Source organism: Malus sylvestris, chromosome 14 (assembly GCF_916048215.2).
Source record: "Malus sylvestris chromosome 14, drMalSylv7.2, whole genome shotgun sequence".
In the NCBI taxonomy this organism is placed as follows: Eukaryota; Viridiplantae; Streptophyta; class Magnoliopsida; order Rosales; family Rosaceae; genus Malus; species Malus sylvestris.
Window position 1 is genome coordinate 17,302,540 of NC_062273.1, and position 22,715 is coordinate 17,325,254.

At 38.7% G+C, this 22,715-nt stretch overlaps 1 protein-coding gene across 1 annotated transcript; it reads right to left on the minus strand.

The window, feature by feature from the left end:
* Nucleotides 1–10,812: 10,812 nt before the first annotated feature.
* On the minus strand, nucleotides 10,813–16,989 carry LOC126598426 (uncharacterized). Its single transcript, XM_050264796.1, has 16 exons — nucleotides 16,205–16,989; nucleotides 15,548–15,669; nucleotides 15,367–15,452; nucleotides 15,228–15,263; nucleotides 14,860–14,956; nucleotides 14,732–14,774; nucleotides 14,537–14,637; nucleotides 14,102–14,166; nucleotides 13,470–13,966; nucleotides 13,299–13,386; nucleotides 13,069–13,200; nucleotides 12,280–12,845; nucleotides 11,912–12,050; nucleotides 11,760–11,828; nucleotides 11,520–11,663; nucleotides 10,813–11,327 (listed from the first exon to the last, which is right to left on the minus strand). The coding sequence occupies exons 1-16, from the start codon at nucleotides 16,420–16,422 to the stop codon at nucleotides 11,214–11,216; spliced, it is 2,517 nt and encodes an 838-aa protein (XP_050120753.1). The 5' UTR covers nucleotides 16,423–16,989; the 3' UTR covers nucleotides 10,813–11,213.
* Nucleotides 16,990–22,715: the final 5,726 nt, after the last annotated feature.

Genomic DNA, 22,715 nt, shown 5'->3' on the forward strand with positions numbered 1-22,715 from the left:
GGCATAACAGTTAAAGAAAAGCATATGTTACTAGTCATCTTCACCCTGACTACCAAGTTGTCCAGTAGCCATCAAACACATTAACAACACGACCTCCAAATAACAAGTAGTAACCATATTCCATCTTTTGGCCAAAATTGAAGAGATTTTCAGCTAGATCAGGAACTATCATCATTTCTTGAATATGCTGCCTGCCAAGTTTGGTTTCAATCACCAAGGTGCCTTTTCCAACAACATTCACAATTTCTCCAGTTCCTAATTTCACCTTGGAAGATAGGTTTTTGCACATTAATTAGAAGTCTTTCATCTCCTATCATGTGGTTTACTACAACCATTGTCAATGTACCAAGAGATATTCATCTTCATCTCACCCACTATCAATGTACCAAAAGTTATTTATCTTCATCTACCCACGACATTACACATATAGAAGAGTGTTCATGTTTCCTCAAGTTAACTTGCATAATTCACTCTTTGTGTTCCATTGTTGCCATTGCAGTCTCTTGAAATATGTCCAAATTTCCAACATACTGTGCATTTGGGGTTTTCCTTCAAACCAACATTTTCCATAGTGCATTTATCACAATGTTTTCAAGGAACCTTGGTTATATCCTGAGTAGCATTTTTCTTGGGTGAAAGTTGGGTTTGTTATCCCATTTTTCCCCTTATTTTTCTAATTCTTTGAAGTCTTTCAATTTCTAGAGAACCCATGAAATTTAGGTTGCTTGGAAGCTTTTATTCAAACTAGTAAATGCTCTTTTAGTGATGTTCTAAGCATGCATACCCAATCATTGCTTAAGTCCTTTTAAGGATGCTACAACCTCTTGAACCTCAAGGGTATTAAGATCATTTTGAGTGTTCAATTATTGAGCAAATGGAATCATAATTCCTAGGCAAGCTAATCAATCATTTTGCATAATTTGTTCATCATACAATTCCTCTCAACAACTTTTCATTTGGTTCAATATATCAAGCAGTCTAGTAAGATAAGCAGACAATGATTCATCAACACGCATTCGAGTATATTCAAAATATCAGCGCAAACTTTGTATGGTTTACACTTCTTACCTGATTGCCCCCTTTGAATTCATGTTGTAAATATCCCAGACCCTTCGCGGTCTCCTCATTGGAGATTGTGGGAAAAATTTGGTAGGAGATAATTCTTTAAGTTAAACAGAGAGCCTTTGCATCCTTCATCAGGTTCTCATTCAGTGAAACCTTCTCTGAGATTGTGGACTCGCTTTTCTTTTCTTCCTCAGTAAGTTCTTTCCCTTCTTTGGATACGAGACTTCAAATCCTTTTTCAACGAAATCCCAATCTATGGGACTTGAGTATAGTCTTCATTCAGATTGTCCAAAACTCATAATTTTCACCATTGAAAATTGACTCATGAAGCTCAGTTTTACTCGATCCAGCCATGTTAGAATTGAAATAGAGAAACCTTGAGGTTTTTGAAGCTCAAAATTTCTCCAATGAACTTTGAACCAAATCGAGTTCCTACATTGAAGAGTACATAGATTCATACCTAGTGTAGGTGATCAACATGGCCTCAGAGGCCATGTTAGTATTTTAGGTTAATTGAAGTTTTAGAGTTATGGGACCCATGCAAAGAGAATGTTCAGAGGTAGCGGCGAAGATGATGATCTATTAATTGATACCTCACACACATTGTGTGTGAATATGACCTTTAAAAAGAGGAAGGGAGATCCTTACTCTCTTTTACAACAGCAAACCAATCCTAACCATTCAAGTAATCTACCCTATGAGGTGATAAAACATGTGTTGAGCTATGACTCACAAATAAGCAAAACTTGTAATCCAATGGTTCACATTACACCCATCAAGGAAAATTTAAAAACTAAACTGATTTCTTCAAAGGAAAACTAACGAAAAGTCTAAAAAAACTTTAGTTTTAATGGAAAATGACAAATAAAGGTTTAGTGAATAGTATCAAGAAAAGGTAAAAATGTGGTTTTTCGTTAAAAGTGAACAGTACCAGAAGTGTTTCGTTAAAACTCCCTTTCTTCAATTCAAAGAAATCTGCAAGGATATTTAAACACCAACATATGTGCCCTCTCTCGGTTCCTCATAGCAGTGCTGCAGTAGTGTAGTAGTACAAATGAATTTATTGGCGTGGTATACCTAATGGTTTGGTCAACAAGACGTAAGCAAGTTTAAGTAGCTCCATACATACTAACATTGTTTGAGGCTGTTAGAGATACTCTGATATTGTTTCGGACAACATGAGTAGGTCTTGAAATTGGTCATCAGACAGCAACAAGTTTAGGTGCTTTAGACTTTGACATGTTTGCCTCATAAAATCCAAGTCTCCATTATCTCAAGGAATCATTTCAAAACGCTAGCTCTCCAAATTCCGCTCTTATTACAATTCTAAACTTAAGAGGGCCCCTCGTGTTACCTTATATTTTTCACACTACAAGGTATGATTAGTTCACGTGACCTAAAATTATGATCCCCATACCACTTTGGTATAACAAAAAGTGTCAAGTTTGTGACCTTCACTAGATTGCTCTGGTCATTAGTGTGGATAAGTATGTAAATGGATAGAGACAAGGAAACAAACACAAGATGTATGTGGTTCACCCAGATTGGCTACGTCTATGGAGTAGAAGAATTCTCATTAATTGTGAAGGGCTTACACAAGTACATAGGTTCAAGATCTCCTTTTGTGAGTACTAGTGAATGATTTAGTACCAATGACATTAGGGATTATTGTGGGAGAATGATCTCCTTTTATAGAAGAGAGTTTCTAGCTTTGTTCTGGCCTTGACACGTGTTATGCTGTGATTGGCCTTTGATGTAACACGTGTCACCCTATGATTGGCCTTTTGGTGTTGACACGTGTTGCGCTGTGATTAACCTCCTGGTTAGAGGGAAACTCTTGTGGATCCTTGATGATATAACGTTGACTGGTGCTCAGTAGTTTCGGGATTTGTCAAGTATGGTACAAACAATGCTCCCCTAAGTTCCTGAGTGAAGGGAGCTTTCGGTTGGGGACTTCTAAGATCTAAGCCGCTGAGTAATCACAAAACTTCTAAGTACCGAAATGTGGTATCGTTTTCACTTGCCTTATCTGTTTCATAGGTAGATGTGACATCTTCTTTGGAAGTACTTTTCCTCCATCCAGGGGTGGTATCTTTAACTGATGGAGATGCACAAGGTAATGTATCAATTTCACTTGAAGCTTACTTGTAGTTTCAGACTTGGTCAAGCACAATACAAACCCTATAGTAGGAGTCCCCCAAGTCTCTGAGCAAGGAGATATGCCGAAAGAGGTGACAGAAAAAGTAAGCAATTAAAGTTCTAAGCAATCAGTCCTAGATCAGAAGTTTGATTTCGACTTCCGACTGATTGTTCTCATTCTCCCTATCTTGCAGGCAGCAAGAAGGATAAAGAGAAGAAAAAGGAGAAGAGATGATATGAGACATTTTTGCTTTTGAAGAAGTAACTTTCCACAGTCTTATTCTTGAACTGGGTTGGAGGCTTTTCTAGTTTCCTTTATAGTATAAGGCCGACTCAAGAATTTGAGAGTCAAAACAAGTTCATCAAATTAAGAGTTCATTCGACCTTGATGATATGGGATACTTTTGTTGTTGACAAAGCAGTGGATGTGGTATGGCGAGGCTTTGCTCTTTGGCGACGTTGCTAGCGAAAGGTTGTTGAAGTTTCTTGAGCTCTTCGGATAGGGCAGCGATGCCAAGCTTGGATTTGACTTAGACTCCTCCTTCTGGATTATGTTGTTCTGTAGGGAGGGCGTCGTGCTATAGTGACATGTTCTAGCTCATCGTTAAACCTTCTACTTCAATCTTTTGCATCGTAGAAGTGGTGCACAACCTTTGCATTTGAATGGTCCTTCAGAGCACTACTTCTCAGCAACTCATCTATGCTTAGCAGCTTCTGTGTAAAAATCCAATATCGTATCAACTATTCTGAAGTATTTGCCGAAAGGATTTGTGACCTTGACAACAGTTGAGGATGAGTACTCGAGAGCAATGCTAGGTAAGTAACCAGGCAAAGGTTCCGGGCAATCAGTTCTAGATCGAAAGTTTGATTTCAGGTTCCAACTAATTGCTTTCTTTCTCCTTGTCTTGCAAGTAAGAGCAAGGGCAAAGGAAAAGACAGGGAAAAACCATGATATGGGATACTCTTGCTCTGGTGTGGCTTGTTTGCAGAGGTATTATTGGGGGGGAAATAAGCTAAGTATTTCGAGAGACTCTGTTGAGAGTGCCCTATCGAATATGAAGAAAAGTTGAGCATTTTTTTTATTTGCAGGTCTGCCTGGCTGTGGAGGATGAAGGTCGACATATATAAGAATTGTCCTAACAGGGAGTAGTAACGCTATTCCTTTACCCTTCTCGGTCATAGCAATGTAGTGGGAGCTGCAAGATTCACGTGTTTTAACTTTGTCAGAGCACTTTGAAAAAGTGGTATATGGTATTTGGAAAGTTGATGTTGCGTGTGAAGAATACAGACAAGTTTTATCCAAGGAAATCTACCTCTCGAAGTTCAAAGAGCAGTGCCTCTTCGATTTTCGAACAAGCAATCTTGTCGGGGATCTGGCTCTCGAGATTCGGAGAACGGTGCCTCTTCGATTTTTGAGAAAGCAATCATGTTGGAAGTCTAGATTTCGAAATTCAGAGAGTGGTGCCTCTTCGATTTTTGAGAAAGCAATCCTATTGGGAGTCTGGCTTTTAAGATTCGGAGAGCGGTGCATTTTTTATTTTTGAGAAAGCAATCATGTTGGGAGTCTGGCTCTCGAGATTCGGAAAGCGGTGCCTCTTCGATTTTTGAGCAAGTAATCCTGTTGGGAGTCTGACTTTCGAGATTCAGAGAACGGTGCCTCTTCGATTTTTGAGCAAGCAATCTTGTTGGGAGTGTTTTCTCGAATGTGAGAAAAGGTTGGGCATTTTTGCCAGTCTGCCTTGCCACGAAGCACGAAGGTTGACACACATAGGGACTTTTCAGTTATCAAGCAATGGTGTTGTTCCTTTACCCTTGTGGGTAATAGTAAGGTAGCTAGACCTTCAAATTTTATGTGTCTAAACTTTGTCAGAGATCTTTGGCAAAGTTATCTGTGGTACCTAAAAAGCTGATGTTACGTGTGGAGATTGTAGACAAATTTTACTCAGGAAAATCCATTTCTCGAAATCCGGAGAGTGGTGCCTCTTCGATTTTTGAACCAATAGCCCTGTTGCCCTTTCTTTTATATGGGCACCAATTGTGTGCAAGAAGTACGTTCATAGAGTTATTGCTTGTAGGAATTTTTCCCTTATTGTTCTACTTCAGAGATTTATTCGACCTCATTCCTCCTTTATCATTTTTGAAAATGTCTGGCCTATCCAACTAACTTGAACTTTGGTGAAGAGGCAGCCATGCCTCCTCAAGGCAATATATGGCACCTATCCTTCTTATCCCCTACTGGTCTTCTTACCGTTGGGGACTCTGTGATGAAGAATGATATGACCGCTGCGGTGGTGGCCAAGAACCTTCTCACTCCCAAATATAACAGGTTATTTTTTAAACGGTCTGATGAGTTAGCTGTTAAGGATTCTCTAGCTCTCAGTGTTCAGTGTGCAGGTTCTGTGTCTAATACGGCCCAACGCTTATTTGCTCAAACCCACCAAGTTGAATCATTAGCATCTGAAGTGATAAGTCTCAAACAGGAGATTAGAGGCTTAAGCATGAGAATAAACAGTTGCACAGGCTCGCACATGACTATGCTACAAACATGAAGAGGAAGCTTGACCAGCTGCAGGAATCTGATTGTCAGATTTTACTTGATCATCAGAGGTTTGTGGGTTTGTTCCAAAGGCATTTATTGCCTTCCTCTTCTGGGGCTGTACCGCGTAATGAAGCTCCAAATGATCAACCTTCAGTGCCTCCTCCTTCTGGGGTTCTGCCCAGTACTGAGGCTCCAAATGATCACCCTCCGGTGCCTCCTCTTTCTAAGGCTCTGCCGACTACTGAGACTTCTCCTGAGCAACCTTTATAAAGACTCCCTCTTGTTTGTTTATTTTGATTCATGTATATGTACATATTTGTAACTTGTTATGTTAAATACACCAAAGCCTTCTTCACTAAGTTCTTTGAATTTTTTCTTTTGTTGAAGTTTTATGAGTGAAGCATGTAGGTTAAGGTAGTGCTCCCTTAATTTCCCGAGTGAGGAAAACTTCTCGGATGGATACTTGAAAGATCCAAGTCACTGAGTAGTCGTGAACCTTCCAAGTACCGAAGTGTAGTAACATATGTTAGGAGTCCCCCAAGTCTCCGGTCGAGGGAGTTGACGAAGGAGGTGTCTTGCTAGTAGCCAAGTTTCCAAAGTAACAAAACTTCACCATTTTCCTTTCTAAGTGGTAGCCCAAAACTCCTCCTTCATATATATTTGTTATAAAAGTTGTTAGGCCCAAAGAAGATGAGGCTTAGGCAATTTTTTTTGTTTTTAATTTTCGAATTTCCGAAAAGAAAAAAAAAATATATATATATATATATATTTAAGCTTTATAGGTGAAGCTTTGTAGGTGAAGCTTTGGTGTTGAAACTTTGTAGGTGAAGCTTTGCTGTTGAAGTTTTGTTGGGTACCATGAATTGATTTTGCTTCACACTATCTTGATCAAGAGTGTGTGAAGCTTTTGTAGGTGAAGCTTTTGTGTTGAAGCTTTGTAGGTGAAGCTTTGGAGTTGAAGCTTTGGAGTTGAAGCTTTGTAGGTGAAGCTTTGGAGTTGAAGCTTTGTAGGTGAAGCTTTGGTGCTGAGCTTTGGTGTTGAAGCTTTTGTAGGTGAAGCTTTGGAGTTGAAGCTTTGTAGGTGAAGCTTTGGAGTTGAAGCTTTTGTTGGCACCATAAATTGGTTTTGCTTCACACTGTCTTGATCAAGAGTGTGTGAAGCTTTTGAGAATTGTAGTTGCCCTCCATTGATGAAGCTTTTGTTGGCACCATAAATTGGTTTTGCTTCACACTGTCCTAATCAAGAGTGTGTGAAGCTTTTGAGAATTGTAGTTGCTTTCCATTGATGAAGCTCTTGTTGGCACCATAAATTGGTTTTGCTTCACACTGTTGATCATCAGTGCGTGAAGCTTTTGAGAATTGTGGTTGCCCTCCATTAATGAATCTCTTAGTGGCACCATATATTGGTTTTGCTTCACACTGTTTTGATCAAAAGTGTGTGAAGCTTTTGAGAATTGTAGTTGCCCTCCATTTGTTGAAGTTGTTGAATTTCCCAATTTCCTTTTTTTTTCTTTTTTTTTATGGGGAAAATTAGAAATTTTAAAATATGGAAAAGACAACATATACAAATTTTGCTTCTACACTGTTGAGCAAGAGATTGTGATGCAAGCCACACCTTGTAGTAGTCGAAGCTTTGGATGAACCATATAAATTGAATTTGCTTCTAACAGTCTTAATCAAGAGTCTGTGAAACTTTCTATGAGTTGTAGTGTTTGCATTGTTACAGAGGAAAAATGTCTGAAGCAGATGCAAGAGGGCTGAAGAGCTTGATCTTCATATACCATGCACTGAAGCCATTGTTGGCTTGCAATAAGACTTTGGTGGTGACTATAACTCTTGTAAGGCATAAGTGCTCCCCTAGTTGAGTTGTAAAGCTTGAGGGTTTTTTATTATTTGTGAATGCTAGGAGTTCACATGTACAAGTTGTACCACTCGTTTTCTGGTTGGTGGAATGAATGGTGAGTTGCTTTCATCACTTGGTTGGTGGTACGAAGGTGAGTTCCTTCATCACCTTTCATCACATTTCATCACCTGGTTGGTAGCACGAAGATGAGTTCCTTCTTCACCTGGTTAGTGACATAAGTGGCAAGTTGCCAAATAATATTAGAGTACAAGTTGTACATTTCATCACCTGGTTGGTGGCATGAAGATGAGTTCCTTCTTCACATTTTATCACCTGGTTGGTGAGAATAAGGGCAAGGTGTCGAGGCACATTGTAGCAAGTGTCGAATGACACAAAGTTTGTTGAACTCTTTCGAAGCACAGTTGGCTTATGTATGGATGTATTGGAATGTATGATGTTTATGTATGAATGTGTTGGAATGTATGATGTTTATGTTGATTGACATAAGTGATGCTTATGAATGTTTTGCTATGCATGAAAGGATCCATGCTTTGGATATGTGAACCATGTTGGTTGTAACTCTTAGTATCACATACTTTGTGTCAAAGTACGCATATTGAAGCTCTGAGTTGGAGTACAGGGGTAGGTCATCATAGACCAAGTGTTCCAGTGCCAGGAATGCAAAAGACTCAGAAGAAGTTGTCTGAATTCCCTCTTCTTTAAATATTTGTCGAATGGCTTGTGTGACAAAAGATCTCAAGCGGTTGAGAGTCAAAACATTTGTAATGTGTATGCCTTCTTATAATAGCATTTCCTTTAATACCTAGTCCTCCACTTTGAAAGAGTGAGGCTTGGCCCCATAGTCATAATAGTCGACGGTACGTTCACCCCTAGTTATCTTGATACGAACTTTTATCCCTCTTGTTGTAATGGGCTTGCTGAGAGTAAAAATCCTTCCTCTTACCAAAAGACAAATACATTTGGTGACTTAGCAAGTAGCTAAATGAGGCAGGAGATGATGCAATGGGTGTTTGAATGGCCAAGATCTCCTCACTTGGTAGAACTTGACTTCCACTTCCTACTTGTTGATAGGGGTTAACCATATGGGGGTTCCTTTGGTATGTCCTTGCTTCGGCGGAGACGTGGTTGTAAACCTGTGCCATCACCTCAGAGTAAGTCTTCCAAGTGTTGGCATTGATCATGTACTTGAAGAAACAATCACGTAGGCCTGCCGTGAAGGCTTTGAGGGCAGTCTTGTCATCTGCCTCAGCGCAGCGAGAATACAATCATGTAGGCCTCTTGTAGTGACTTGTCCGGCTTCTGGTGAATAGTGTACAAGTCATCTGTAGAATGTAAGCGATCGGTCTAGAAGATGTGTTGAGAGACAAAAAGTTTCCTTAGTTCCTCAAATGAGTTTACTGTCTCGAGTGGAAGACGACAATACTAGTTTAGAGCTCCGCCAAAAAGGATGGAAGGGAAGAGAAGGCATCGCTATTCGTCGGTGTGTATCTGATATGCCATGGTGGACTTAAAGTGGTTAAGGTGTTCAATCGGGTCCTCCCTTCCAGTATAGAGTTGTAAACCAAGCTTTTGTTTTATCTTCGCTTGAAGGGGGTGTCGAGGATCCTCCTTGTGAGAGGGCCAAGCCTAGGTTGGTTCCAGTCAGGTATCTCGGCCTGACGTTCGGCCTTCAACTTGTTTACTTCTTCAAGGAGCTGTAAGACAATGGGGTCCTAAGTGGAGTCATGTACCACTGGAATTTTCTTCCGTAAGTCTTCATCGTCTCTTGGAAGTAGGAAGGTTTGAGCAAGAGCGTGTGATTTTTCCGTGGACTTGCCGTACTGACTTCTAGGGCGAGTTTGTCGGAATACCTTTGAGTCCTCTGTACCTTCATGTTCCTCTAGGACCTGTCTTTCCTTCCTTAGATGGGCAGCTGGCCTAGGTCGTGGAAGGGGACTGAGTTTTTCACAAACCCTTGGGTTATTGATCTTCGAGCTTATGTGAAGGGGATTTTCTCGACGTTGCTTTAGGAAGTCTCGGCAGTCACGATAAACGACTTTCGATCATTCCAACCCTTCTGCAAGGAGGTGTCTTCCTCCATTTCTTCTGCTTCGAGTCGAAGCAGCTGAGTTGAGAGAAGTCTCATGTTGATCAATATTTTGATGATTAGCACGCTCCTTATCAGGGATACCCATGTCGAAGAAAGGTGACCCTCTGTGTTGGGGGGGTTCCCAGATGATGGTTGATGTCTACAAGGGCAACAAGCTTGCGTGTTTGAGTACACCTAGTTTCGTGGAACGTCTCGAAAAGCTTCTCATATTGTTCTTGGAGGATCTCATTCTTTATTGCTATCTTGTTGTTCTGAGCCTCCATCTCTTCGACTTTAGCTTGAAGAGCGAGCTTCTTTCCTTTGTTCTTTCGTTGCTTCACACTAAGTGCAAAAGGGGTATCATTCTGTGTGCCGTGGCTTCCTTCTCTCCCTATGTTGGAGAGGGATGCCTGGTCAAAAGAGAGTACGAATGGTGGAAACCAGCTTGACACAGCTAAAGAGAGTGGGAATAAGTGTCTTTCCCATAAACGGCGCCAAATGTTGATGCATAAAATCAGTGAAGACTTTCGTACAACAGAAAGTGTCAAGTTTGTGACCTTCGCTAGATTGCTTCAGTCACTAGATAAGTATGTAAATGGATAGAGACAGGGAAGCAAACACAAGATGTACGTGGTTTACCCAGATTGGCTACGTCCACGGAGTAGAGGAGTTCTCATTAATTGTGAAGGGCTTACACAAGTACATAGGTTCAAGCTCTCCTTTTGTGAGTACTAGTGAATGATTTAGTACAAATGACATTAGGGATTATTGTAGGAGAATGATCTCCTTTTATAGAAGAGAGTTTCTAGCTTTGTTTTGGTCTTGACACGTGTCATGCTATGATTGGCCTTTGATGTTGACACGTGTCGCCCTATAATTGGCCTCTTGGTGTTAACACGTGTTGCGCTGTGATTTGACTCCTAGTTGGAGGGAAACTCTTGTTGATCCTTGACGGTATAACGTTGACCGGTGCTCAGTAGTTTTGGGATTGGTTAAGTATGGTACAAACAAACTCGCTCGCGGAAAGCTAAGAAAAATTACTCAAATTCAATGGGAGGGGGAATGCCTAAGCCACACAATCATGTACGTCTAAAACAAATCAGTAAAATCAGAATGTCCACAATTTCTCTGCAGGAATTTAGCAACAAAGAAACAAATGAAGAGAAATTAAGCTGTACATGGTTACATACATCTAAACACTCAGCGGCGTTCCGCCTATTAGTATTACATATGAAAACAGTAGTTCACAACAATCCAGACACTCGTTGTCACGCCTTATTCCCAGAATTCGGCAGCAAGACAAAACACAGTTTATATCCGAGCATTCGTTCACAAACCACAGGCGAATAATACAATTAATACAAGATTTGGTCTCTTCCACATCCTAATACAGCCTCACGGGAAATGCTTCAGTCAAATTCTGTTTGTTAATGTTGGTCACTCACTTATCCGTGCCAGGACGAACTGAAGGAAGAAGAAGGGTGATCACTGATACTCAAAACTAACCGTGGAAAATGTACAAGTTTTTACCGCCAATCTCATAGAAAGTAAGTTAGCTTCTCTTTCTTTCGCGATCCCCCTTCCCCATAGAGATCGTTCCACTGCTTCAATTCGTTCATCATGGATCCCTCAGAGGCAAAGCTAGCTGCAACCTGCATTCCCAAGAACAACAAATAAAGCTGATGTTTGAATAGACGAAAAAAGAAAAAATCTGAATGGCAACCCCTGATGCGGCAGTAGGTCGGTGAAAAAATTCAAGTACATGGATAGTGCATGTAACAAAAACCAAAGTGGATCACTCCAAGGCGAAACAACTCGAATGGAAGTTAAATTGGTGAACATACCTGATTCTTCGCCTGCTTGAAGTCTTCCATGTTTAGGGGCCTGAGGGTGATGACTCTTTCCTCTTTAGGTTCTTCTTCTGATTCTGGGACAGCTTCTGGATTCCGTTCTCCCAAAGCATCTTGTGCAGCTCTCTTCTTTTTATCCTAAAAACCAAAACATAAAAGTACACAACGATAATCTATCATTGAATTTTAGTCACTCCAGCATAGAAAAAGCGGTCATGATTTTAACTTTCTTACCAAATCCTTTTTGCTCTCCGCCTTTATTAACCCCCTAACTGGCCGATAGGCAGCTGTTGTACACAAGTTCTGCTCAAAGTAATATCAGTCAATCAGACCTAAGTATACACACAACTTCTTAAACTACAGAACATATAATCAAACATGCTGGCCTTAAGATCACTTCCACTAAACCCTTCAGTCATAGTTGCAAGCTCCTTGAGGTCTAGTCGTGCTTCCACCTTCTCTTTCAACAACAGAGTTCTCAAAATCATTTCTCTGTTCTCCACAGTCGGTAGCCCCACCAAAATTCTGTTTTAACACTCAGTGTTATCATAAGGATAAAAAAAAATAAAAGATCGTGTGAACAATTTTCATGTTGCTACTTCCATTGATGGCACCACTATATCTCGCTAACATTCACTGCAAACTTGTTTTATCAAATTTGTCTTGACAATGTCAGTTTGTTATCCTGAACTACATAATGATAAGGTTAATTAACAGAATATATGACAGCATTAAAAGTTATAAAAATGCTTACCTTCGTTCAAAACGCCTGATGATTGCTTCATCAAGGTCAAATGGTCTGTTGGTTGCAGCGAGAACAAGGATTCGATCTCCTTGACTACTCAAGAGCCCATCCCAATGAATCATAAACTCATTTTTTATTTTTCTCATGGCTTCATGCTCTCCAACTCTTGTTCGCTGTCCAAGCATGCTATCAACCTCGTCTACAAATATAATGGTTGGAGAGACTTTGGCTGCGAGAGTGAACAAAGCTCGGACATTTTTCTCATCTTCGCCAAACCACTTGGAGGTAATGGTAGACATGGATACATTAATGAAGCTTGCTCCAGCCTGCCTAGCAATGGCTTTCGCCAGCATGGTCTTCCCACTTCCGGGGGGACCAAATAGCAGTATACCTCTACTAGGCTTTAGTAGGCCTCCGCTGAAAAGGTCTGGTCTATGCAGTGGAAGCATTACCAATTCCTGAAGGGATTCTTTTATCTCATCCATGGCACCAATATCAGCAAATGTTACGCCAATCTCATTTGCTGGTATGACCTCTGGTCTTATGCGCTTCTCAAATTCATCATCGACTTCTGCCTGTTAAGTAGTACACGGTGATTTCTCAATATCAGTAGGGGGAAGACACAATCACATATATAAGTACACTGCAGGAAGCATGTCGACTCCCTAAACGACATACAATCTATGAGTAGAAACACTCAAAAGCCCATGGCATGGACTTTTATGTTTTCTGTTAGTAACTTAGCTATCAAGCACAATACATAAAAAAAAAGAAACTACAAGAAGATTGGTGACTTACAGAAGCTCTTGATACTGGAATTGAATTGTCAGCTTCCATTTTTGCTGCTGCAGCTGTTGTCTCTGCAGCAGTAGCAGTGCTTTTGGTTTTTGTTTCTGTCGTCACACCGACAGACACTTCAGTTCCTCCTTCCTATAATTAATGGATGAACAAGAGAATGATTAATCTAGTACTCCATATGTTATCCACGAGTTATAAAATAATACAATTACAATAATCGTCCAACATACCTTAGGCACTTCAGCCTTCGCTTCCAGCTTCATTGTATCTTTCCCACTGGATTTTCCCTCTTGGAATATGCTTAATCCATGGGACAAACTGATTTACAGAGAAAGTGGTGAGTACACGGAATGTACATAGTGAAAAAATAATTATAGGTATAAATTAAAAAACAGCCATACCTATTGGAAGAAATGATGAGTTTCCCATTTCTGTATTCAGGATCTTTGTTATTCATCAAATGATAAGAAACTGCTGATACAACAATTTCTTCTATGCAGTTACTGAGATCAATTGTGTCTGCGATACAGATCGAACCAAGATCATCACAATCAAGATCATTAGCCGAAAGTACTTCCATGATGTGGTTTTTGTTATCCTGAACCTGAATCATTCTCATATCCTCCTCCAGTTGAGTCTTCCAGCTGACAAGATGGGATTCATTTTCAGGGGGCCTGATCTCGATGTTGTAAGGGAAAAGAGCAGTAAGCCTCTCCTCCGCCTCTCTGTTGTCACCACTGAGATCCACAATTCGTGAACCAAGGATCAACACGGCTCCAGATAATTTCTTCAACATTTTCTGGAACAAGTTATATATCGTTTGCGATCTAGATAAGAGCTTGTCAACGTCCCTAAGATACAGCACAATGGGACTAGTACTTGAGACGAAAACCAAAACCTGAAAGCAAGTAAAAATTCATCTCACCAATCAATATCCACGACAGAGAAATGTTTGAAAGAAGAAATTTTGTTTGTATAATAGGCTCTTGACTGCCAAAAATCTTAATATAGCAGAAAAAACATCACTCATTACCCTGTACAGGGACTGTATAAGAAGCTTTTCATCAAACGACCAGCTGCTTGCGCGCTTAAACTCACCTAGGAAACAGAAACGGTTTAACAGAAATCAAAAGAACAAAACAAAGACGGAAAAAAGAAAAACTTGAAACCACATAAATTCTTAGCGTGAAAAATGTATCGTAGGGCATGTGGGTAAGCTAGTGCAAAGGATCACGATGTCAAAACTGATTTGCAATTCCTAAATAATTTTCTTAAACAAATTTTCAAATAGAAGTTCCTTTCTTTTGTTCTTCAAAGATTCAACGAACTTCCATCACAACCACTAGATCAAGTCATACGCTTTAGAAGGCGCACTGCAAATAGATTGTAATATGTAAAAGATAAGAGTAAAGAACTAACAGCTAGCTCTATCTTGCAATATTATTTTTTTTCAGTAATAAGAAAGAACCTGAATTTGCAGGAGTGCTCTGTGAAGCAAGGTTACTAATATTAGCTGAAGCTGAAGCATTCCTACGAAGCATGCAAGGCTTACAAGAACCTTCTAGCCCACTGCAAGTGCAGGACAAAAGTACAGTTAAAATACGATCATTTTCAAACAACCCTTTAAGCAATCAATCTCATTTTCTAACAACCCTCCCAATACCTTGATCCAAGATCCACACCGCTGCTTTGCCTTCGTAAAGTGCCTGAAAGCGGTTTCCTGGTGAGTGCTATGCCAGAGGGTGCAGAACCATACAAAGCTCTATTTGTAAGAATAGTTTTCAACAATACCTTCTGGTGGTTCCTCCCTTCGCGGAAAGAGTGAAAATGATCCAAACAGGCCAGACAACCGCTCAAGTGCCACCTCTGAAGTAGATCTTTTAAAAGACTACGGCAGATATGATAACAACTTATAAGTATACGAATAGCTGTATGAAACCCACGTCAAGAAAATTTGGGGCATGATAATGTGAAGAAAACTCGTTTAAAACTAAGATCTCAAAGGGATTGGAAAAAAAAAATTGCAGCATCTTATCAATTTTCTTGGATGGCTATGGATGTAGTCTATGTTCTGTCGACAACATAACAGCGAACTTAATAGTGCACATTGTATATTAACTTTCACAGAACATACTGGAAATACTTTGGAGAAAGCTTACAGATGCTTTGTTGGTATTGCCATATTTGCTCTGAATCTGCACAATCCGAGTAGTTATAAACATTAGCGGTAGAAAAAAGCACGGACAGACACATATGTGTATATGTATATCCATATTATATAAAACTTCCCCCACTCACCTTTAGAGAAAAATCCGTCACGTCTAAGAGTAACAACTTCGCTTGGAAGTAATGGGATAAAGCCTTGGCAAGTTGTTGGTAAAGTTCTTGAAGATAAAAATGGAGGCAGGAAAGAGACAAAAGAGTGATTATAATGATAGTACATGTACAAACATGATACTAAATGTTGCAGATCACAAACCAGCAGGTCCTGAGAGCAGAATAGCCCGACTTGCAGGAGATAGATTGCGAGTGTACTTTGAAACCTCAGCTCGCTTAAGATGCACATAGGCAGCACTCGTTATCAAAGCTCGCGTCTGTTCACTGTAAATTCATTCATCAACCTAAGTATGTTAAAACATAGAAAACACTACACCATACAAAACATAGAAATATGCATCAAGTTTGGTCTTCAAATTGTGTGCTCGCGCTAAGCATGCATGTCCATGAATCGTACAATGTCACATGTCATGATCCCAATTTTGTGACCAATTTGAGTACCTTATATGTTGAAATCATGCTAAATACACCAACTTTAATCAATATTCATCAATTTTTTTTTAGTCACTGAAACCAAATTTCTAAAAATCACAAATTTGCAAAAATATCTAATTTTGTATTTTTTTTTTAATGATATAATGATATATTTACGCTATTGGCAATCCAAACACTTCGCAGACAATTCTAAGCAAATTCACACCGTGGACTATCCATAATAAACTAATATCGAACTTGCTATTCAAATAGCGAGGAATACTACGTACTAGGCCGTTATTAACTAGCGATCTAAACCCTTCAAAGAATCATAGAAAACAAGATATAATCGAAAATAACTGAAGAATATAGGAATGGTGGTGACCTGAGGTAGTAGGGGAATTGGTCGAACGTGACCTTACTGTCTCTTCCATCAACGATCTGTCGTAGCAACTCCTGCTCCACCCTATCTGGCGTAACGCCGTTGGACATCGTGTCGTTTCCGGTCCATTTGCTCATCGTTTGCCCGGAAGCCAACCCAAGCCCCACTCCCACTCCCATCCCCACGCCCAAAGCCGACAGCAATATGCCTTTCTGCTCCATCTCTCTCTCTCTCTCTCTCTCTCTCTCTCTCTCCCTTAATTTCTCGACACTCTAATCTATCAAACAACGTACACAAATCGCAACACAACCGAAACATTAAAGTTTCGTCGCTAAACACATCAAATTCGCCACAAAAACTCAACCACTGCAATTTTTTAATATTAACTGCTATACCTTACCACCTTTCAGAGTCTCAGAAGAAAATGATCAAACCCCACGAAAAAGATCAATATTTTTCCCACAAAAACGCTCAAAAGCCAAGGTTTCGATATTTTACCAAATAAAAAAACTTGAATATAGTTTTCTGGGTTGTATAGAGAATTGAAGAAAACCCGAAAAAAACAACGAATTTTCTCAACCTCTGATATTTCTTGCTCTGTTTTTTTGTTGTTTCTTTTTTCTTTTTGTTGTCGCGTGTGATGGGGTTTGTATGTATGTAAAGAGGAGAGAAAAGGTTCGGTGCGAAAGAAACGGATCGCCGGGAGAGAAGAAAAAGGTGGGTTGATGGCGGCGGAGAGAGGGCACCGAGTGGTGGTGAAGATGTCTCTTGTTCCCACTTTTGCAGGACTGTCCCTCGGTGGTTTTCTTCAAGTTTTTAAATACAAGAATGGTGGGTGTCACTGTTTTGTGATTACGTGTCCAGTTATGGAGGGATTTGGTTTCGGTTTGGACAGTTTTATTATTGTTTATTATTATGGTTCCTAGGGATTTAAAGAGTCTGACGCCCACTTTAAAATGTTTAAAAAAATTCATTTGCATCCAAAATCTTTAAATAGTTGAATTAAGTGTTTAAAGCCGTTTCGTAGAATTATATTTAAGGAAAAGAAAAAAAAAATTTGAAAATTTTAAGTTTTAACGATAAAGATAAAATGAATAGTATTATGATTGATTTTTTAATGTAAAAATGTAATTTTTCATTAAAATGAATTGTACGGTACCTAGAACTTTTCGCTAAAGTTCTTTTATATTTATATTTTTTTTTCAAATAAATATTTTAATAGTTTTGAAGCTTCTCTAATCTTATAAAGGTTATCAATGTTGAATTAAGGATTTAAAGTTTCCTTGTGGAACTATATTTATCTATTTTTTTTACTTCAAATAAATATTTTAATGGTTTTAGATTTTCTCTAAGCCTTCCAAAGATGATCTATAAATAATATTCTAGAAAATTGATAGTTCGATCATAAAATACATGAAAGTGGGTCTCCAAAAATGTGTGTAAGTTGTAAAAAAAATGTGGTGTCATATATATGTATGCCTTCTTTAATTTTTTTTTAATACATCAATATTTTTCTATTCGGCTAAGCCACACAAAGAACAATCTAATTTGGTGTCGAATTCTTCATTGATAATATTCGAACCTAAGACTTCTCACTTTTAAGTGAAGAAAAATACCACCAAATCGTAGTACTGAACAACATATCTTCTTTAATATGAATAGTCATGGACTTCGAAATCAATTTGTTTCAGTAGTTACTAATTTTTCGTCACAACCGTATTGGCTTTTTTTTTTCTATTTAATAATATATTATTAATTATTTTTCTATTTTTTTAGGTTTTACTTGTTTTAATTATTATTATTTTTATTTTTTGTGAATCTCTACTAATTAATAAAATCTTTTTTGTCAACCAAAAGATTGTGAAAAGATAAATTAGTCTTTTATCATACAAAAAAATGACGGGCAATAAAGTAATTTTATAGGTTCAAATTTTACTGTCTTTTATAAGTCTACAGGTGATATTAAAATACCTCCAATATTAAAAAAAAAAACAAAAACCTCTCACTCCCACACTTTCACTCTCTCTCCCTCTCTCTCTCTCTCTCTCTCCTTCTTATTTTCTAAAAAAATGAGTTCATACACACAAAGTGTGTAGCCAAATGCTAGTATACATGTAAAATAATAAACTTATAAGTGGTTTTATATATATATATATAGATATATATATATATATATATATATTATGAATTTAATTATTTATTTAACATCTTAACGAGAGGAACAATTTTATAATTATTAAAAGATAGATGCAGCCTAATGCACCCAAATTGCCGAAGAGGATAAGTTTCAATAGTAAATGCACTTGTTGAGAACTGGTATACCCTTGAAGTTTGGACCTCTCTACTAACTGCACTTGTTGCGTACTCGTACCTTGACCCTTGAAGTTTGGGACCCTCTTGCTTATGGATTCATGTAAGGGTGACGTTCGACGGTTGTGATGAACTTGTTAAACCTTAATAATTTGGCACGTAGCTATGATTCACATGTATCTGTTCGATGCTGAACGTAGCTGTGACACTGTCTGATATGGGTCGCCTGTGTAGTGCACAAGTTGGAGGGAATTATCAGACATTTGAGTTATGCAATGCATGCATGTTTATGTTGTAACGTTCTTATGTTATTTGGAAAGCGATATTAGGAAAAAGAAGGGATTCAAACGCAAGTTTTCAACTGCAAGTTTAAATCACGTGAATTACGATGTTTTGCATGTATCGTTGTATATATGCTTATTCAGTTGCTAAGCCATTTTTCTTGTCAAGAATTATGCCAAGCCCATATCAACATATTCTGTTTTCAATAAAATCGCCAATAAAAACTATTTGTGATGTTCTGAGATATACGATACTCTAAAGTAGCATAGAAAATCTTACTAGCCAAACCGCTTCGAATAAGATATGCATGGAATTGAAGTTCAGTTTGACCAGTTTCTCACATCCAACATTTTGCATGCTAATCACCATTCATTATGGAGTACAATATTGACTGGCAGATAGGTTTTCTTCGCTTAAGTTCTTTGATTTGTAGAAGGCCAAAATCGTATGGTAATGCTGTTAGAAGTAACGAAGCTATACTATCTCGGGAGACCACTAGATATTAACGAAGTTGTTGGAGACACAGACTACTACAACTACTTCAGGTCGATACGTGACTTTGTCGCTTTTTATATACATGAATTCTTGTAGGTTGAGCTCATCCTTCCTCCCTTTTAGTGTATAGGTCATATTGTTTGTTCAAAAAAAAAAAATCTTCAATCCGTATTGTATACAAAAACTGTATAATACATACACATTTTTATTGGCCGAAAAGTTCTTCAATTGATAGTTTAAATTAAGGGTAAAAGACTGTTTACTACCCTCATGTTTTGTGGTTTTCAACATTTAGTACATCAAGTTTTTTTCGTCTCAGATTCATACCTAAAGTGTAAATTTTGGAACAGTCTCATACATCCATTAGTCAAACTGTTAAATCTACCGTTAATTGTGAATTCTTCTGATTCTCCTTCTCCTGCAACTTCTTATGGCCTTAATTCTTATGGCGAAGTGTCTCATTCTCCAAACACTTCGATTGCATCAATTACTGTTCAGAATGTCGCTGAAATGGTTCTAATTAAACTCAATCGTCAGAATTACATTACCTGGCGTAGTCTGTTTCTTCTTGTTTTATTCAAGCTTCTAAGGCTTATCAATGGTGACGATCCTTGTCCATCAGAGTTTGTTCATGATTCTTCTGGTTCTCGAATTCTCAACCCAAATTATGACGTTTGGTGTGAACATGATCAAATTCTAACAATTTGGACCAATTCTACACTTGCTGAAGATCTTCTTCCATTGACAATTAGGATGGAAGATTCGCGATCTCTTTGGCAGTCTCTTGAGCGTCGATTTGCTGGTGCTTCACGCACTCATGTCCACAGTCTTCGATCCAAGATCTAGACGATCCAAAAAGGTGACTTTTCATTGACCGACTATCTCAATTCCATTAAAGAAATCTTCGATAAGCTGGCTGCTGGTGGTGAGCCGATCTCTGAGAATGATCTTGTTGCTTACGTCCTTTCTAGCTTGCCTGATGAGTATGAATCCTTTGTTGATTCCATCGAGACGAGATATGAATATGTGAATGCTGATGAACTTCACGGTCTTCTCCTCAGTAAAGAAATTTCTCTCTAGAAACGTAAGATTCGATCCTCTTCCTCCTCATCCTCTGCACTTTTCCATGCTTATACAGCTCAGCAAAATCCTTCTGGTTCCAATTCTTTTCGAGGAAATTTTAGAGGAAAGTTTTAGAATCGTAATCGATCTAATCAGTATCGTAATTTTGGTGCTAATTGTAATTCTGGTGGTGTTCTTGGACCTGCTTCGAATCAGAATCGATCATTATCGTTTTTCTCTGGACATCCTAATCCATGTCGACTGTGTAATCAGCATGGTCATGTTGCTCTCTCTTGTGGTCGTCTTTCACAGTTTGCGTCTCAAGGATTCAATAACACTTATGTAGGCATGTCTGCCATGACTAGTTCATCTTATCCAAGCTATTGGCTCACTGATAGTGGTGTTTCTCATCATGCAACTCCTGATCCAGCATCTCTCAACTCAGCAATTCCATACATCGGTTCTGAACAATTGTTCGTCAGTGATGGTAAAGGTCTTTGCATTTCTCATACTGGATCTGCACTTATTCGAATTGCTAATGCTGTGTTTAAACTAAATGATGTTCTTTTAGTTCCTCAAGCATCTCATAACTTGCTATCAGTATAACCATTTGTTCATGACAATTGGTGTTCTCTGACATTTGTTCATTTTGGATTCTATGTCAAGGACCTAAGAACTATTCGATGACAATTTGTTCATGACAATAGGTGTTCTCTGACATTTGTTCATTTTCAGTACATAAACAATCCTTTTGTTCTGATTGTCAATTGGGAAAGGCCTTTAGACTTCCATTTTCTGTTTTGCCTTGTACCTCTACTCGGCCATTTCATATCATTCATGCTGATGTATAGGGTCCTTCCCCCACTCCTTCATGTACTGGATATAAATACTATCTCATTCTAGTTGATGATTTCACCAAATATAGTTGGTTATATCCTTTGCATTTCAAGTCTGATGTCTGTTTTGTTCTTAAAACTTTTGTATTGAAAGTTTAGAATTGGTTTGATAGTAAGATTCAATGCCTGAGATCTGATTCAGGGGGTGAGTTTCTAAATTTTGTTTTCCAAGATTTTATTAATGCTCAAGGTATAATACATCAATTGAGCTGTCCCTACACTTCATAGCAAAATGGGTGTGCAGAGAGGAAACACAGGCATGTTGTGGAAATGGGTAGGACTCTGTTATCTCACAATGGTTTACCTTCTAAGTTTTGGGTTGAAGCATTTCAAACTTCAGTGTATCTCATCAATCGGCTGCCATCTCAATCTTCCTCTTGTCCCTGGGAGTTATTATTCAAAGCTGCACCTAAATATCATACTTTGAAAACTTTTGGTTATCCTTGCTATCCTTGGTTACAACCCTATAGTTCTAACAAACTAGATACAAAGAGCAAGCTCTGTGTATTTTTTGGGTATAGCTTGAATCACAGTGGGTACGGATGTCTAGATCCAGTTACCAACAAGTTGTACATTTCAAGACATGTTATCTTTGATGAAGCTTTCTTCCTTTTCAAGTAAATTAACTTTTCCCCTACCATTTCTCCAATATCATCCACTACATCTTTAGATTCTTTTATTTCTTTCACCATACCAGTTCCTTCTGCATCCCCTTTACCCACTGTCTCCAACTTCTCGACTACATCTGATTTACCAATTGCATATCCTACTACAGTCGCACCTACCACTGCTCATTCTCCTCTTCTAGCATCTACTACTCACCCTACAGATATTGCTACTTCAATTTCCTTTCCCGTTAATAATCATCCCATGGTTACACGATCAAAGGCGGGAATACACAAGCCTAGAGTGTTCACTGCAACCAAACATCATCTGCCTTCCACTGTTGACTCTCTCACAGTTATTCCTCCTACATTAACCACTTATCTTCAGGCTTCTAAGAACTCAAACTGGTTGGCAGCAATGAAGGATGAGTACCAAGCTTTGCAGTCCACCGGTACTTGGGAATTAGTACCTCCTAATCCTCAATACAATTTGGTAGGCTGCAAATGCGTGTTTAAACTCAAACACAAGGCTGATGGTTCTATAGAGAGGTACAAAGCTAGGCTCATAGCTAAGGGTTTTCATCAACAAGAAGGTCTTGATTTCTTTTAGACTTTTAGCCCCATAGCTAAACTTACTACAATTCGAATTCTTCTCTCTATTGCAGTTACATATAATTGGTTTGTTCATCAGTTGGATGTGAGTAATGTCTTTCTTCACAGCTATCTCAAAGAAGATGTATACACGGTGCAACCTCATGGGTTTATTGATCACACTAAACCTTACCATGTTTGTAAACTGAAGAAATCTCTCTATGGTTTAAAACAGGCACCCAGGGCCTGGTATGAAGCATTTTATAGTGTTAT